The following is a 17,958-nucleotide window of genomic DNA, read 5'->3' as shown; positions in this document are numbered from 1 at the left end:
CCAGCAATTGCACTACTAGGTATTTACCCCAAAGATACAGATGTAGTGAAAAGAAGGGGCACCTGCACCCCAATGTTCATAGCAGCAAACTGTGGAAGGTNGATCCCTCCTACATTGTTGGTGGGAATGCAAGTTGGTACAACCACTCTGGAAAACGGTGTGGAGGTCCCTTAAAAAGTTAAAAATTGAACTACCCTATGACCCAGCCATTGCACTACTGGGTGNATTGCACTACTAGGTATTTACCCCAAAGATACAGATGTAGTGAAAAGAAGGGGCACCTGCACCCCAATGTTCATAGCAGCAAACTGTGGAAGGTCCAAATCATGGAAGGAGCCGAGATGCCCTTCAACAGATGACTGGATTAAGAAGCTGTGGTCCATATATACAATGGAATATTACTCAGCTATCAGAAAGAACGAATTCTCAACATTTGCTGCAACATGGACGGCACTGGAGGAGATAATGCTAAGTGAAATAAGTCAAGCAGAGAAGGACAATTATCATACGGTTTCTCTCATCTATGGAACATAAGAACTAGCAAGATTGATAGGAAAAGAAAGGGGGGGTAATCAGAAAGGGGAATGAAGCATGAGAGACTATGGACTCTGAGAAACAAACTGAGGGCTTCAGAGGGGAGGAGGGGTGGGGGAATGGGATAGGCTGGTGATGGGTGGTGGGGAGGGCACGTATTGCATGGTGCACTGGGTGTTATACGCAAACTAATGAATCATCGAACTTTACATAAAAAACCAGGGATGTACTGTATGGTGACTAACATAATATAATAAAAAATATTGAAAAAAAAGCAGATTATATAGTGATTGCAACTAGGTACAATTATGTATTGCTGTGAACTGGGGTGACCAACCATCCTGGTTTGGCTCCGGCTATCTGGGTTTTAGCACAGAAAGTTCTGAATCTCAGGAAGTCCTTCAGTCCCAGATAGACGGGTATGGTTGGTCACCTCATTAGGAATAAATTGCCAAAGGGATAACTGGGGAGAAATCATAGCAATTAACTTCATTCTTCTTTAACAGTAGACGTTAGTGCTGTCTCATGAGTTACTTGAGGTCAGTAAAAACTAACTTGAGATCATAAAAATGAATAAAATAACTAATATAACACAGTATGCTAATTATACTTGAATAAAATATATATATAAAATAAAATTCTTAAAAACACAAGGGATTCAGAGAGGGATCCTCTATATATTCCAGAAGTGGAGAAAATAAGATAGAGGTGAGATCTTTTCTTCCTTGAAGGTTTTGTCATTAATTTTTTCCCTCTGGTCTGCCACTGCTCTTGTCCCTTTCCTCTAGTTCAAGGCAAGAGTGCCTGCCTCATATTTTATCCACATTCTGGAGTGCTAACTGGGGGAAATCTGTTTTTCAATTATTAAATTTTCCATGAAAATTTTCCTTTCGGCTCTGTGTGGGTAAGAATACACTGGTATATATAGTTATGTTCAAACATCACACAGTTCAAACCCAGATTGAGCTTAGATGAATATGAGTTTAAGGCTATGGGAGCTTCCCTCGTGGGCTGACATCACAAGAACAGAGAAGGCTGGGCAAACACCATGTTGGAATCACTGGTTTCAGACAAGAACACATATATAGTTTTATTCATTTGAAGCTAATTTTGAGGACTTTTCATAAACAGAGAAATGTCTTATCTCTTTTTTTCTAACCATAGAAAATACCTTCTATTGGTTGTCCCTAACAAAGTAGAAATATCACAGGGAGTGGAAATTACTTAACATATAGAAAATGCTTAAATGTAATTGATTATAGTAACATTCTTTCTGTGTTGGGTACTAGTATGTCTGAATAGAAACAGGAATTGAGAAGTAAGGTAGCTATTGCCTGAGATCTGGCATCGTAACTAATCATATTATTTTCAAGCATGATCTTCTTTTTTGAGAATGTCGATAGCACTTAGTGTCTGGATTATGTAATCTAACAGCTAAGTATATATTAATGATGTAGGTAGTTTTCCAAATATTGTGAATGTCTAAGTCTTTTTATCCCCAAGGAGTAAAATTCGATTCCTGACTCTTGTGTCTCTCCATACCCATTTCATGCTGGTCAGAGAGCAGGTGCTTACTAAAACCTGTCGACTTTGCTCAAGTAGTTTATGCAGGCAGTTTGGTTATTTCAAACATTATAGGATTTGAGTAGGAAGATCTGGGTATGAAATAAGGCTCTCAAAATTACTAGCTGTGACCATTGACAAATTACCTTTACTTATTTATAAATCACTTAGCCTCTTTGAATCATTTGTAAAATATGGATAGGTTTTTTTTCTTGTTTATGGAAGATCAAATGTAGTTATTTGATGAACTACTTTGGGAACTAGAAATTACTCTACAAATACAACTGTTGATTATCATTTAAGATTTGGGTACTCATTATGGCATTTTCTTTGATTCTTTCTTCTCTTGCCTAAAGGCTAAAAGTAGGTGGACAGTGCAACCAAGAGCCTAGAGCAGGAGTTAGGAAGAGTTAAGACAGATACAGACATGCCCATTTATAAGCTGTGCTGTTTGTGCAAAGAAAGGGTTGGATATTGGCCACTTAGAGCTTCCCGGATGGGGTGTGATGCTCTAAGAATGTACCACAGTGTCAGCCCCATAGAAAGATAGCTGGAATAGTTCCTTATTGCACCTCATTATTACTATTTTGTACCTTCCTTAAGACAGGGGTGCAAAAGAGACTCCACAAAATATGTAGATATGGAAGGAATTACAGATAGTTTCGGGATGGCCTGGAGCCCACATTTATCTTTCTCATAGGGGGCAGAGATGGAATTGCCACTCTGACCACTACTGCAAAGCCTTATCCAAGGAAAAGGCTAGTGAGAAATCATGTGGGGCAGCACCTAGTCTGTCTTGTTGTAACGTAAGCAAGTTGCCCCAAACAGGAAGGATGCCGACATAGTTGACTCAATGGCTGTATTCTCTGCACGAAAGAGAGAGAGAATGCGAGCGTGAGCAAGCTGTGGTCACTCCATGCAAAGGCCAGAGGGACACATGGAGGATACTTGCAGAGGGCCTCAGGAAATGGCAGTGGATATGTCTCTTGGAAGCTATGAACACTAGTTTCTAATGCCTAAGAAAGGGAAACAGAAAGGAAAAAATTCATCTAAGGAATGCTGTCATTTTCTATTGGTGAAGATTCCTGATCCTGGGGAGGTTCTGGAAAGTTTACTTCCATTTCCTCCTCTTCTTCTTGGACTGGAATAATTTCAATCTCTTCTTCATTTTTTGGCTGGGAAGATAGTTCAGTCAGCTCAACCATTTCTTCTGTTGTTTCAATTGGCTGTTCTTTTTTTTCTTCAGCAGCTAACAGGACAACTACATCCTAGGACACAAAATTAAACAATTTTGTTTGTGACATTAGCACATTTGTCAACAAACTCTATGAATATTTATCAAATACCTCCTGGTTTTTATGCTGTTTATATTATTTCCTATATGCCTCCAAATACCAGGATTGATTTCCCAATGGAGCAAATCACTTATCAAAGCTCATCTTCAAGGTCAGCAGATATTTGCCATTTTGCCTGGAAGGATCACACAGTATTTGGGAAAGAACACTGCAGTAATAGAGGAATTTAGATTCTAGTTTTGATTTGCCTTTATTGGATATAACCTTGAGAAGGTTGTTTTCTCTCGAATCCTGTTTTTCTCATCTGTAAAATGAAGGAACTATGATGATTTCTAAATTTGAAGCTAACATTCTGTGGGTCAAAGTAGTTGATAACCGATCTGTCATTGGGATATTCCTATCTCCCAATTGTGGAGCCTCTTTGAACCTGTTGTTGTGCAAGTGGGGTTTGATGAAAAGGTGCAGTTTGTGGGGGGAATACTGAGAAATGAGGTGGAAGAGCTAGTGCTTTTATCAGCCTTCGACCTTCAGCCGTCCCTCTTTTACACATTAAGTGTGGAATCATGAAATCAAGATGGGCACGTGGAGTGAAGCGGAACTCAAGGTTAGTAAGTGCACATACTAGAGGGCTGTACCCTCTGTCTAACCTTTAGACTTATTTCAAATTTGAAGATACTTTTGTCTCATTAGGTATTTTCTGCTTTCCAGAAATCTGCCAAGACCATTTTTCATGAAGCTCCTAGTCTCAAAGTTATATTAAATTCCATTCTCCATAAATGATTTTTTGTAGACAGGATTTCCTAGGTGGGGTGAGTAGACGGAGTGGTTACTACTTACAGATTTAGGTTTGGAGCACAGTTTTTTCCATTCATTCTCAACAATGCCAGCTGTCACAAGTTTCTGGAAGAAGGTAAAGATCACCATCACGGCAAAAATGCCCTGAAGAACAACAGAAAAAGTGAGGGCAGAAATATAATAATGGCTCAAAGAATATGGTAGGTGCTCAGTCAATGAGTGTTGGCTAAAATTAAATGATTAAAAGGCCAACTCTCTAGGTGAGTAATGACCAACTGTAAGAACTACTACACCACAGATGGTTAATGCACGTTGCTGATAGAGAATAAGGCAGCAGTAATTAATTGAAGAATCAATTCTATGTCGGAAAAATTAACCGCTGAATCCCAAATTAAGTTGTATCCAGCTTTAGGTGGTATGGTATCACAACAAAGAAAACTGTCTATACTTGGAAGATGCATTTTCCCCCTTCAAATTGTACCCTGAAAACTCACTGAGGCAAAAGATGTTCGTAACAACTTAGGTACTTCTTCAGTGTTCATCTTAATCATACTAATAAATATTAGCCAGTAAAAATAATAATAATAATAATACTAAAGCAAACACATAGCACTTCCTGTGTACCAGTTCTAAGTGTTTTCGCATATGTTAACTTATCACTCAGAACAGCCCTACGAGATAAGTACTGTTAATTCCCCCATTTTACAGCTGAAGAAACTGAGGCAGAATGTGGTTAAAATTCTTGCCCAAAAGCCATATAGGCAGTAAGTAGCAGGTATCTTGATCCAGAGTTGACACTCATAATAAAAGTGCTAAACTTCTCCCCTGAAAAGAAACCTGATTTCACACTTACCAAGAAAACAGATCGTATGCTATCACAATATTGTATAGACAGAGAGTTTTTCTCAGCGGGGTTAGCCGGTTCACAGTTGTGTATGTTAATATATGGCGTGGAAACTTTAATAAGATTCAAATTCTCCATTTTAAAAAAATGGGAAATGGTAATATTAAATATGTCCATGATCAAAAAAATTATTCCAGAAATAGCAGCAAAGAGGCTCAATGAGTTCATTATCATCTTCCCTTTGATCTGAAATGGAGACATGAAGATTTGTTAATGGGGTTTGATTTCATTTGGGGAATCTGAGCTAGGAAGGAATTCCAGATCCCATTCCTCTGACTCACAAGGGCGCTACACCAAAATCATACTAAATCACACTTCTCTTAGTGGTTTTAGTGTCCTTTTCACTGTAATGTGACAACCTTCATCTCTAACTCACGTTCCTTCCTCAGTCTTCCCTATCTCATTTTACCCCTTCACATCCAATCAGTTTATCAAGAAAAAATTCTAGGAGTCATCCTAAATTCTTCTATTTTGTGCCCTTGCACTTCCTTTCATTGCCACTGCCACAGCCTGGTCGGCATTCAGTAAATATTGGTTGAGTAAGTGAATATAAATAGTGTCCAGATTGTATCTGTCTGCAAAGAAAGGGAGAGGGAAGAGGAGAAGGAGGTCCTTCCATCACAATGAAGTGAAATGGTACTGTGGGTGTAGGGAGGGAAGGCACAGATAGAACCTTCTGGGTCTGTACCATCAAGTGGAAACAAACAGTGGCAAGAACACCACCACCTACTCCCTGTTGACACAGGTTGCATTCAGCCTCAGTCTACCATCTTTAAAAATGTCTTTAGGGCTGATGTCTCCGGGTAGCATAGGTAAAGGTTGTCAGAGTGAGTGTTCTACTTGCAGGAATGATCAAGGGTCGAAACAGGAAAATATATATATGACAAGTACCTAATAGTATAGGGTTATTGATTATTTTAAAATATTACATAGTTCATCCCTGGTAATAAGACCTATAGACAGCAAGTCAGTAGGACTGGCTATATCTGGAGAATAAAACAACTTGTTTTTTTCCCCCCAAAACTGAGTTTGTCAGACCACCTCTAGAGAGGAGCCATTTCTATCCACTCAATCCCTCACTGACTTTGCAAGTGACACACATTAGTAATAACTTATCAGTAAGTATAAAAAACTTAGGGGAAGAACTTGCTGGTAAGTTCAGGACCCTGGGTGTAAATGTGTTGTGGGGATTATACAGTAAGTCCCTCTGTAGCTCCTTAAATTCTCTGAAGCACTTGCATGTATATCGGCCCATTTCATCCTCTTGACAATGTGGTAGCACCATTTACAGAGGTACGTAGAGGTAAACTGACTTGCTCAAGGTTAACGAGGATTGAATTCATCACAGTATTGATTAGAGTTTTCCTAAATGCTGGTCTAAGAGAAATGACACAGCTCTCAAAGAGATCTGTTAGTCTCACACATTCCTAAGACCATAAGCATGTTGCTGTTCCTGGCTCTGCCTTTAGTTGTGTTTCCATGGACATAATTAGGTAGGTCTCATTTCCAAGTTTATCATGAATAACATCACACCAGCTTTGTAGAGAATCTTTTGCATTTGCGGATTGAGAGATAACTCAGTGCGACTGTGATCCCAAAGGTCTTTAAAGGTTTTTGTTTTCAACTGAGAAAGTAGATATTTCTCTGATGTGGGGAAAAAAGGACATATGATTACTTGCCAAACTCTTTCTGGGGTCTTTGTCCGCTGCTGCCAGGAGTGATCCAGAAATGATATACTGTGAAAAAAGAGGTGGTGGGTGGGGAAGGTGTGGGGGACATGGGAGAAGAGGCAGAGAGGGAGGTCACTTTTCACATTGAGAACTGGTTGTAAAAAAGCTATTCACATTTCCAACCACTTTCACTGAAGTGTCCAGCCATTTTTACAGTCCTCATTCATTTTTCAGCAGTCATATTTCTCCTTTATTCATGCTCAACTATGTTCAGTCTATGCCTTTTATTCAACTAACTGGGGAGCTGTGACTAAGAATATAGTAAGACCAGAAGCAGAACTCACGTTTTCAGGTCAATGAATACTAACAACTGTGAATTTCAAAGTTTTCTTTTACTTTTCTCTTTTTTAAACTTATGGAATTTCTCTTTGGAGTTCACAGTGATTTCAGTGACTTTGATGCCAATGAAGAGTGAATCAGTGTGGAAGGAAATCCTTGGCCTGAAGGCCATAGGCGCTCTACCAAAATGTTGGCTGCTACAGGAAATGATGGCAGTTATTTCTCATCTTCCTTGTCTACCCTTCAGGCCATAAAAGAGAGGAAACTCTTGTTTTAATCCATCTCTCTTTGTTCTGAAAATTTCAGTGCTGGACACATCTTTATGGTAGCAGCTATGGAAGTGTAATGATGGTATGAACACAGCTGCCCCATACCACACCCAGACAAGGTAACGAGCTTGGAAAACATGTACATGAAACAGCCATAAGGATCGCTGCTCTGCAGATATGTCAGAAGAGATTCATTTGGGATGGGACTGATTTTACCACCTGCAACAATAGCTACACAGAATTGTAGGAGGAAGGACCAGGTGGGAGGGAATGGGATGCTCCTGTGGCTTCCTGTTTCTGAAACACCATGCCGTACAGTCCAAATGTCTAGTGCCCTTTTCCCCCCTCTCCACAATGACTTTGCAGAGGTCCCACTTTGGACAATCTTCCTTCCCTGTGTAGATTCCTGGCCAGGTAGGGCATCTCTCTGAATTCACATGAAGCATGACCACTGACTTTCAAGGGGATTCATGCTCAATTTAGTCAATTTAGTCAACCTCTCTTTCCTTAAATTACTTTAACCTCCTGACCTATTTCCCAGCCATATACTTTCCTCAACATTTTTGTCTGCGTCATTTCCCAAATGGTTGTTAGTTTTTACTCACCATAATGCCTCCCCAGAGAGGGTACCACACAGTTATACAGATGGGTGCATAGACATCCGTGTGAATCATCAGGAGGCCACCGAGGGCAGTGTGGAAGAGCCCATTCATAATCTGGACAGCCTGGAGAGAGAATGAGGGCACTGATGATGAGCTGAAGTCATCATCAAGTCAGAAAACAAAAGTAAGGCTGGAAGCCCTGGCTCTGACTTGGGGGTGCGTAAATTGCCTAAAGGACATGGCGAAGGTGCCAAGACCGTTTCTTGTTCAGACCCATTTTCCCCGCCACCTGGGGCATTTCCAAGGCAGACATGCCTGAGATGCTGGTGACAGACTTGGGTGGGAGACCCCTAAATACGCAAATCACAAAATCAAAAAGAGATAGATCACTGTAGTAACTTCTCAGCCAATCCCTCATTTGGCGCATTGTGTCAAACAAAAGAACACCTTGGGTTGGATCAGATACCTTCTAGTTGAATTGCATTCTGTGCCTGGCCTATAGCATTTGCTTCTGTAGACCAAAGAGTCTCTAGGATACAGAATGGAGTGCAGCTGACTTACCCCCAATGCCTTAGATTCCCTCATGAAGAAGTTTTGTGTAGGGCCCACCACTGAAGGCATCCTTTTGGGAATTATTTTTTGAACAGGATGCATGGCAGTAGGGCCTTTCATAGGACCTGCTTGGAAAGTTCCACTCATTGAATTTCTGGGTGTCGTCATTTCACCCTCAGAACTCCTAAAAATAAAACAAATAATAAAATGGGGGAGAGAGAGAGAGAGAGAGAATAAGATTTTCAGCAGTCTTTTGACTCATGCATCTGAATACTTTTCTCCATATTCTTTCCATGAGTGTCATTGAGGGTAGACAATGGCCTCTCCCCAGTGGCTTTGGGTCTGAGGCAAACCCTACTGCTGTGTTTAAAGACAGGATCTGAAGGGGGCCACTCAGTCAAGGACCTATGGGCCCCGGGATCCCTGCCAGGATTCTTGACAACAATGGGGCACACTTTATCATTGTAGAGAAATCTGTGCTTGTCTGTCTGCATGTCCTGGGTGTCTCTCATCCCTGGATGCTTTTCTTACACTCTCATATTGGAAAATGTATTTTGACTTGTCCTCATCCTTTTGCTTATTGGCTTTTGTCCATTGTGCTGGGCCAGAGGCATCATGAAGGAGTATGGTGAGGAGCTGGTTCTAGTCTTCCTCTACCATCAACTCTGCAACCTCGAGTAAATCACTTTAAGGAGGCTCTCTAAGGTTGTATGTAAGACTATGGCCTCCTGAGACAGGTTGCCTAGGTTCAAATTGCGATTTTTCTATTTGCTGTGAAACTACAGGCAAGTTCTTTAAATTCTCTGGGCCTCAAGTTTTTCAACTGTAAAATGGTAATAATAATTCTTGCCTTATAGTGTAGGGTTTCTGTAAAACTTAAAGGGACTGACGGGCTGTACATGGCTGCTGTCTTTTCATTCAGGTGTAACTCAAATGTCAGCTCCTCAGAAAAGCCTTGCCCGAATCCTCAGTCCACAGTGATCCCTCTTTCATAGCACCCCAGTTTTTTGCTTCGTAGAACTTACCACTATGGGAAATTACCTTGATTACTTGCTTGCTTGTTTATTGGCAATCTCTCCCTACTAGAATGTAAATTCCACCAAAGTAGAGACCTGTCAATCTTGCTCAGTATCTAAATTATGTGGATTGAGTAGTTTCTTAACACTGCTGAGGAAATGAATGTGTGTAAGGCACCAGCGTCTGTGTAATTATTACCTGTTTTTGTTGTTCTTCAAGTTCTTTGTATTATTACCTTTAGGAGCATTAGTTTCTGTTTTTGCCATTGGAAAAATGAGACCAGTACCCCTGTCACAGACACGTTGTGAGAAATAAGTAAGTTCACATATGGAAGTGCCTCGTACGTGGGGAGAAAGTAGGAAGTGCTATCTGTTCTTAGCATTCATGATTTATTCATTTCTCAAGTTAGACAGTGATTATTACCAAGACCCTTCCCAGTTCTCATGTTGTAAGACTGCTCAACTTTCATCTTGTTCTTCCTTTTGGCATTTATTTGTTTACGTCAATTACTTACATGGATTCCATTGGGTCTTTCCTGGGCCCTGGAAATCTCTCTTTAGGGACACATATTTGGTCTCGTCTTTGTCAGCTGTAAGTCATGTAAGCGGCCTTGGAGACCATGACTGTCCATCCAGCTTGCCTTTCCTATTGAAGTCACACCGAGCCGGGTGCTTGCAGGTGTGCTGTGGGACAGGGCTTGGGAGACACCCAGGCCTCATGTTTGCACCCACTTTATAATGATAAAGAGATTTCACATCTGGAGTTCATATAAGCCTCACAGAGTGGACAAGGGATGAATTGTTCCTTCTGTTTTGTAGAAGAGGTGACACGGGCACGGAATAGTTAGGTCACTTGTTCTCAGTTACATGACGACTGGAGATTGAAAGTGAGGGCTTGGACCTATCTAATAAGGTATCTGGCTGCTTTGGCCCCTGTGCAGCATAGGGGTTCAGCCCTTCAGTTATGACCCTCTCCCCTCTTCAGATGGATGTGCTATTTGGATGACCAGAAAGCAACTGAAAACACTGTTTGTCATGTCTGTGGGCTGAAGGGAAGAGAGGAGTCTTCGACTGGGTGCTTTGCACTGGATTTTGCTCCACCTTTCAATGATCAGGGGTCATGTGGTCTTGGAGGTTTTGGTGCTTTGCACCACAAACCAACCAAAAAGATCACTGACGAAAAGGAATGTATTATAATATAGCCCACGAAGGAGTTTACAGACCAATTGTTATCACCAGGCAGAATTTTTGGAGCTGGTTAGAACCTCAGAAACCATTCTGTTCATTTGACAAATGAGGAAGCTGCAGCCCAGGGGTGGGCTGTGGCTCGTTACAGACCTCGCACTCAGTGACAGCCGCGCCAGAAAGCGGTCACCGCAGCCCTGAGGCTGGTGCTTTTTCCGCTGCCTCACGGCCAGACCACGTAGTTCAGTTGTTTACCTAGCACCCTCTGCATGCCTGGGATGTCATGCATCCAGTGCCAAGCCCGACGCCTGCCTTACTAAGTAGGCATTTTGTCTCTTTTGCAGATATGGAAGTGCAGGCCCAGAGAGGTAAATTTTTCCCATTGGTAGGAAGGGAATGAGCTGGGGTCCCCACACTCCTCTCCAGAGGGCTTTTCTTAGGACAACTTAAAGAGCAGTTCTCTGGATAAAGGAGATGAGTCGACTGGCATTGTTTTAATTCCTCCTTATCTTTCAACTACCTGAGGCTGTGTCTGTATTATAGGTGAGATAAACCTCCTGTATAAGCAGTTTCTACTGGGGTCGTGCCTGCAATGGCTAGTGGCAGTAATGACCATCGGGGAGAAATACTTTATTTTGCTATTAAAATTGATGCCTCACTATGGCAACTCTATTTCTATGAAGTACTTTCAACACATGTTATTGTAACATAGCAGTTTATAAACATACCCATTTCAGCATGTTACTTCATTTTTTTATGGAAACAATCCCTCTAAATGCCAGGGCATTGTAGACTAGGTAATCAAATTTTTGTTGTATGGGAATATATAAAATTAGAGTACGTACTCCTAAGGATAGCATAGATTCCTGCAGCTTTGCCTCTCATTGTTTTTTAATTATTCACAATGACTAAAACAGTGCCCAACACACAGCCACGCTCAAAGCCTAGTTGGTACTTTAGCGGGGGTTACTGGGCGCGTTGGTCAAAATGTGATCACAATAGGATTTTGTTTTCACTAAACTATATTACCATCAGGGCTCAGTCGATCAGGCACTGCCACATCTTATTATAGTGACTTCTGCAAATCTTTTTTGGTTTTTAAAAGGCGCCACTGTTTCTCTGTGCATCCGCTGCAGAAAATCTCACAGCCTTTATGGGTTTTGGTTCAAATAATGACTTTTAGGTCCAGTGATTACATCATTTAATGAGAAGTTCAAAGCTGCCTAGCTTTTGTTACCTCAACTTCCTCCTTTGCTACTCAAAATAGTTCTGCATTTTTATCCTTTCTGGCCTCATGCATGTATTATTTCTGAGGAAGGGTGTTCTGACTTCTTTTGCCTCTGCCTGTCTCCTCAGCCCTTCTCCTTCCACCGGGATGTCGGTCCTTCAGAGCAAGTGGGTCTTGTATCCTCAGTCTTTATTTGCGGTGCTGCACTGCAGAACATGCTAGCCTGGCTCTGCTGCTTGCCACTTTTGCCCTCTCACCATTCAAAGTAGTGTTTGAGAACGTGAGATGATTTGCAATTCATAATGTACTAAACACTCAAACAGTAACAGTTACTGGACCTTTTTATGATTAAAATATGCTGCAGTGCCCCCATTCCCAAAGCCCCTTCCTTTGATCTAGCAATGTCCCCAGCCACTGCTGAGTGTCTCCTCTCTTAGGGCCAGGTTCTTCCAGGCTTGTCGTTCCAGTCCGTTCCTCCACTTCCTCACCACCCACTCACCCTCCGTGCTTCGCTGCTGCTGGTGGCCGGAGCCGCTCAGCTGAGGCTGCTCTGTCCAAGGACCGTGCTGCAGAGTCAGTGGTCTTTCCTCAGGCATGACCGCTCCCATTGCTTTATTTCTGTTCCCCTGTGCCCTGGGTTTAAAAAGCAGGAGCCACGTTTCTCTCCAGCTCCTTCACCCCCCTGTTCGGTCAGCGGCCAAGTCACGCTGTTCTTCCTCTGTAAGGTATCTCATCCTGTGTGTGGACCATTTTCTACTTCCAGTGTCACGCCATGAGTTTGATTCTCATTTCCTCTCCTGGTTTAGCACAAAAATCCTGCTCTTCTGCCTTCGGTCTTCCTCTTGTCTAATCCATCCTCTGCAAGACTGCTAGATCAGGCCCTGAATCACCGCTCCAAGGCCTGCTCGTCCAGAGCTTGAACTCTGTCTGGGCTGTCATTGCCTCTGGCAAAAACCTGCACCTGGCCCCCCATGGGCTTCACAGTGCAGCTGTCTGTCCCTTCTGAAGCTGCACCCCCCTGCTCCCCACCGAAGCCACTGATCTGGATACATCGCCTGCTTTCTTTTTGGAAACGTGTCTACATTGAAATGCTCCCTTCCCTCCCCCTTCACGGCCAGACTCCTCATTAGACACTCCCATCACCTGAGACTGTCCCGCATGGCTTCTTCAAAGCCCCCAGCTCTCTGCATTCCTTCCTTGTCACCAACTATTTTCTTTCTCATGAAGTAATATTGTAATTCCTCTAATGGGGTGTACGTTTCTTAAGGGATGTCCTGCTAGGGTTACATAGAGAACCTGTTTTCTACTTGTACTATGAACTCAATAAATGTTAAACTGAACTTCTTCCTCAGGGAGTATTTACACATAAATGCTCAGGATGTTGGACCAAAAGGTGATCGTTTCACCTCACTTGATGACCAGTGAGATCAAGCCGTTTTGTGGGAAACGGGAAAGGTAATCACATTATATAATGGTTTTAGGAAACAGTTATGACGTGGCTAAAACTCATCTTTGTGGCCCTTCCTTAAATCTTCCTAGTCTGCAGTGTCCACTCTCACTGTAGGCTTCTGTGATAGATTTGAGGCAGGGTTTTGTGCTCAGTTTGATGTCCTCCCAGTCCCCTCCAGAAAAGGGTAGCCTGTGATTTAACAACATCTCAGGGTATTCACATCTAGCAGGATATCTTTGGAGAAAAAGCACTCAAAACGAGAAGTCGAAATATTTTCACGATAGCCACGGTTGATCATTTTCTTCTTTGGAACCAGGTGGTTCTAAGAGCTTTAAGATTTAAGCTCATTTAATCTTATAAAGCAGTGGGTAATACCATTGCTCCCATCTTATAGGTGAGCAAACTGAGGAACGTAGAGGTTTGGTAATTTGCCTGTAGACTTGTAGGTGGCTGAGCTCCAGTTCGAGCTCAGGAGCTTGGTAACCACGCTCTTGTCTACATTTTGCAATCTGCTGCTTTTGTAGAATGGCTCCTAGTTCATTGGCCAGGCTCTCTTTTGAGAGAGGGAGTGGTTAAGGGAGGGGGTGGGCAGCAAGCCCTGGTACCCCTCCTCAAATTGTGACAATACCAGAAAACCTGACCAGGGAAACCCTTGAGTGAATGGCTGTCTCCCAAACCATCCAACGCTTTACCTGCCGCTCCCTTTTAGTCACTTAAAGAAAGCAAACTGGCTCCTTACCTGAGTGTCCAAGGCCTCCGGGCGCGTGGCTGATTTGGATGCTTGCTGCTGAGTTCACTTCCACTGCTGGTGTCTCACGTACACAGGGGTGAGTGACATAAGGCAGGTCTGGGGCCTCTCATAGATACCAGGTGACAGGAAATCAGTGGCTTCTGCTACCTTGGCCTTTGCCCCAATCACTTTGGTTTAATGCACACTTACCAGAGCCAAAGGATATACAAAAAAGTTTCTGCCTTACCAGGAGGTTTCACTTCTTGAAAAGGACCCCAGGGGACTGCCTGGCGTACTTTACGCTACCTTAATTAGAAGAACTTTGCAGCCCCCACCCTGTAAGCAGGTGTGGATGGTGGGTCCCCAAGGGCAAGAAGGGCTCTAGAAATTCTCTAAAGATGGGCTGTTAGGACTTTTACCTTTTTACTTCACTTTTAGGAGTGAGTAGGTGGGAAGAAGGCATCCAAGCGGAGAGATTCAGGAATCATTAAGCCCGGTCATTTGGGAATGTTGTAGGTATCCCTCTCCAAATATTGTCCACGTTTACACATCTTAGGGTTCTAGTGGGACCATGTATGTGTTGTGTGGGATTTACTAGAAATGGCCTAAAAGTATACTTTAGTGCTGTAGAATACATCCTAAGCAGCTTGAGGTAAGAGTTCCATATTTTGGGATACAAACAGAAGTAGCCCTTTTACCTACAGGCCCCCCCCTTTTCTTCCATCTGCTCATTCCCTTGTGTCCCCTCTCTTTTCAGTCTGGCCTGGAGCTATGCCACTGCTAGATCAAGTGAGGGAATGGAGGAAGCCAGTAGCCAGGAAAGTGTAAATATTTGGGAAAGGAATCAAATAAAATTTTGTCCAAAGGTATTGTTTCCCCTGCCCCCACCATGTACAACTTTTATGTTCGTATGTTGGATTTTTCGTTGCTTTTAATTTCCTTGTACGTTGCCTTATTTTATTAGAGACCCAAGGCTGTAGTAGGTAGTTTGCCTAAACTAGAAGGCTGGAATATGTCAGCTCTCCTGCCAAATTTGAGGTTAATTCCTACCTTCCCTCTGTCTCTCCTTCTCCCCCTCTCCCTTCCTCCCTCTCTCTTCCCACCTCTCTCTCTCCCTGACCCCCTTCCTCTGTTTTCTGTTTCTCTCTCTGCCTCTCTCTACACGGTTTGGATCAGAGGGTTAGAGCTTATGGGTAGGAGTAGTTCTGGAGTGGCTGATTTTGGGGCAACATCAAAACAAATCCTATCTCCCCACCATGGGAACAGTTCATTAGTGAAACAGGCTACCATTTGAATAGAGAACTTGCTGTCATCAAGTATACACGAGTAAAAGGCATGCCGTCACCTCTCATAAATCTTACAGAGAGAAGAGGAGCGGAAACACAAGATCTGCTATCTATTTAAGCTTCTGGTTATAGGTCTGATGATCTGCTGGAGTGCTTGAATGTTGGTGAGGGATAATAATTACAGGAGATGTGAGCTGTGGGTGATTGTGAGGCCTGAGGTTGGAGTCCAGGATGGTGGGTGGTTACCGGAATGTGCCTTCATGTTAGTTGGCATGGAAATTTGGCAAATGCCTGGCATCAGCAAGGCTTGGACTGGGCTCACACAACCTGAATTTTCATATCCTTTTCTCTGTATAGGCCCTGTTTTCCGAGTCTGTCTTAGAGTGTTTGCTACTCTGTTTTTTGTGACCAGAGGGATCAGGTGGGCGGCTCTTGTGTTATTCCTCCTGAATAAACTTGAATTTGAATTTATATAAACAAACTAACTTTCACTTTGTCTTTGCTGGTTTGGATTGATTGACTTTTCAGTGCTTGAGTGTGTTGAAGTCCCTACTATAGTCTGGATTTGTCAGCAGCACTTCCTGTGTTCCATAATTTTTATTTTTCTCTGTAATGTTTGAGGATATTAGGTCAAACATTTACACATTTAGAATCGCTCCTCCTTTTGTCATTACCTAGTGGCCCTCTTGCTTCCAGATGATGGTCTCTTTCTTAAGGTCTGCACAAAAGTTTATTAACTAAACTTGAATTTAATTCGTATTTCCCTTCCTTTTATTCCCGCTAACTCCTAACACTATTTTTTTTGCGGGGGTCTTTGGAACATTTTGCCTCTCCTACAGAAATTACATCATAATTGTGTCCTTGCCTTACTCAGTCATTGAAAGTCTCTATGTCCCTTGGAAGTGGGGCCGTTTTTTCTGATTGCTGTGAGACATTGTGATTCTGCTTTGGTTCTTTCTCCCAGCCAGAAGATTATCACAGTGCTATCCAGTATCAAGAGAGCTTTGTAGTTTATGAGGTCTTCCTTCTGTTCTGAGGGACTGCTTTATATTTCTAACAGGCAGATCACATGAGTTGAGCACCTACTTATATGCCCGGCACTGTCCACATAACACCGATAGCATTGGTTCCATTTTATAATTGTGGGGACTAACAATCAGGAAATGAGGGAAATTGGCTCAGAGCCACAGATGTGATAAAAAGTGATGCTTAGAAAGCAAGAAAACCTCAATTATAAATTTAAAAGAAAACCTACCATTTACCATGTGATTTTTAAGTTCCAGGCACTGATTAAATTAGATCACATTTCATTTAAGGCTCATGGTAAACCCATTAGGTATTATTATTGCATTTTAGCCTAGGAATTTAAATCTCACAAAGGTTAAATAACTTGTTCAGGCTTTAAATTGCAAAACTGACATTTAGACCTTGGGTCTGACTGAAGAGCCCTTACTGTTAGGTGATGGGGAGTCTCACCCTTAAATGTATATCACATACCCACACATCTCAGCCTCACTCAGGCACCAGATATTTTTCATCAGAACATGACTCCACTGGGAATAAATTTTTTAAACAAATATTTTTTCATTAGAATCTCACTCCCCTGCCTCCTGCCCTCACATATGTACCCATAGGCCTTTCTCCTTCCAACTTACATCAGAAATGGAAACCTGATAGTTTATCTCTTCGCACATGCTAAGTGTTTTCTATACCAAAAGAAGCATAGGATAATGAGATTTGGAGTTAGGCATCTTGACTCAAATCCTGGTTCCAAAACCTACTCACTTTTGTGGTCTCAGAAAAATCAACCACGTTGAGCTTCAGTTTTCATGCCTGTGACACAGGCTAGATGTACCTACCTCAGAGGGCTGTCGTGACAGCTGGGATGACAGAAGGAAGATTCCCTAATGCTTAGCAGGTGTTTAGTCAGCGGAAGGAAACATAATGTGGGGCAGCCGTCTCCCTGTGCGGCCTGGGAAACTCCCGGAGTCCTTGAGGCTCTTGTAGGGTGTCTGTGACCTCAAAACAGCTTTCATTTTAATACCAAGACTTTAGTTCCCCTTTCCACAAGTTTACAGCAGTCATCTCCACAGGCTACAGCACATGAGGTACCATATCAGACTGAACGCAGAAGCGGTTACCAGAATCCAGTTGCCTTCCATTAAGCTAGAGAGAACCTCTGCACTGGAATCACCTAGAAAGCTTTAAAAACTATTGATGCCAGGCTCTCGCCACATTCTGACTTAATTGTTATGGAGTGATATCTGGTGCATTTGGGGGCAGGGGGGACACATTATTAAAGTTCCTCTGGTGATTTGAATGTGCAGTAAAATTAAATTGGCCTTTGTTTTTCAGTGGGTATAAAGTTTTTGTTATGCAAGGTACGTTCTAGAGATTTACTGTACAACAGAGTACTTAGTTACTAATACAGAATTGTACACTTTAAAATACGTTAAGAAGATAGATCTCATGCTAAGTGTTTTCATCAAAAAACAAAGAAACAAAACCCCACAACAGAGCACAAGAAAATTTTGGAGCTG

The 17,958-nt window shown here is 42.3% G+C and overlaps 1 protein-coding gene across 1 annotated transcript; it reads right to left on the bottom strand.

The window, feature by feature from the left end:
- Positions 1–1,598: 1,598 nt before the first annotated feature.
- MS4A1 (membrane spanning 4-domains A1) lies at positions 1,599–14,315 on the bottom strand. The gene is made up of 7 exons (XM_002927628.4): positions 14,142–14,315; positions 8,533–8,707; positions 7,975–8,094; positions 6,771–6,827; positions 5,041–5,277; positions 4,230–4,331; positions 1,599–3,365 (listed from the first exon to the last, which is right to left on the bottom strand). The coding sequence occupies exons 2-7, from the start codon at positions 8,689–8,691 to the stop codon at positions 3,147–3,149; spliced, it is 894 nt and encodes a 297-aa protein (XP_002927674.1). The 5' UTR covers positions 8,692–8,707; positions 14,142–14,315; the 3' UTR covers positions 1,599–3,146.
- Between the last annotated feature and the right edge of the window lie 3,643 nt (positions 14,316–17,958).

This window comes from Ailuropoda melanoleuca, chromosome 16, assembly GCF_002007445.2.
Source record: "Ailuropoda melanoleuca isolate Jingjing chromosome 16, ASM200744v2, whole genome shotgun sequence".
NCBI classification, from domain to species: Eukaryota; Metazoa; Chordata; class Mammalia; order Carnivora; family Ursidae; genus Ailuropoda; species Ailuropoda melanoleuca.
Note: the sequence above shows the minus strand (reverse complement) of the source record. Positions and strands in the feature narration are given on the sequence as shown.

Excerpts from the sequence above, each read along its gene's own strand:
- MS4A1 (XM_002927628.4), bottom strand. The coding sequence starts at position 8,691 with ATGACGACACCCAGAAATTCAATGAGTGGAACTTTCCAAGCAGGTCCT. Across the intron at positions 8,095-8,532 it reads GGGAATCTAAGGCATTGGGG|GCTGTCCAGATTATGAATGG; the intron begins GTAAGTCAGCTG and ends TTCTCTCTCCAG. Across the intron at positions 4,332-5,040 it reads GCATACGATCTGTTTTCTTG|GGCATTTTTGCCGTGATGGT; the intron begins GTAAGTGTGAAA and ends GTTGTTCTTCAG.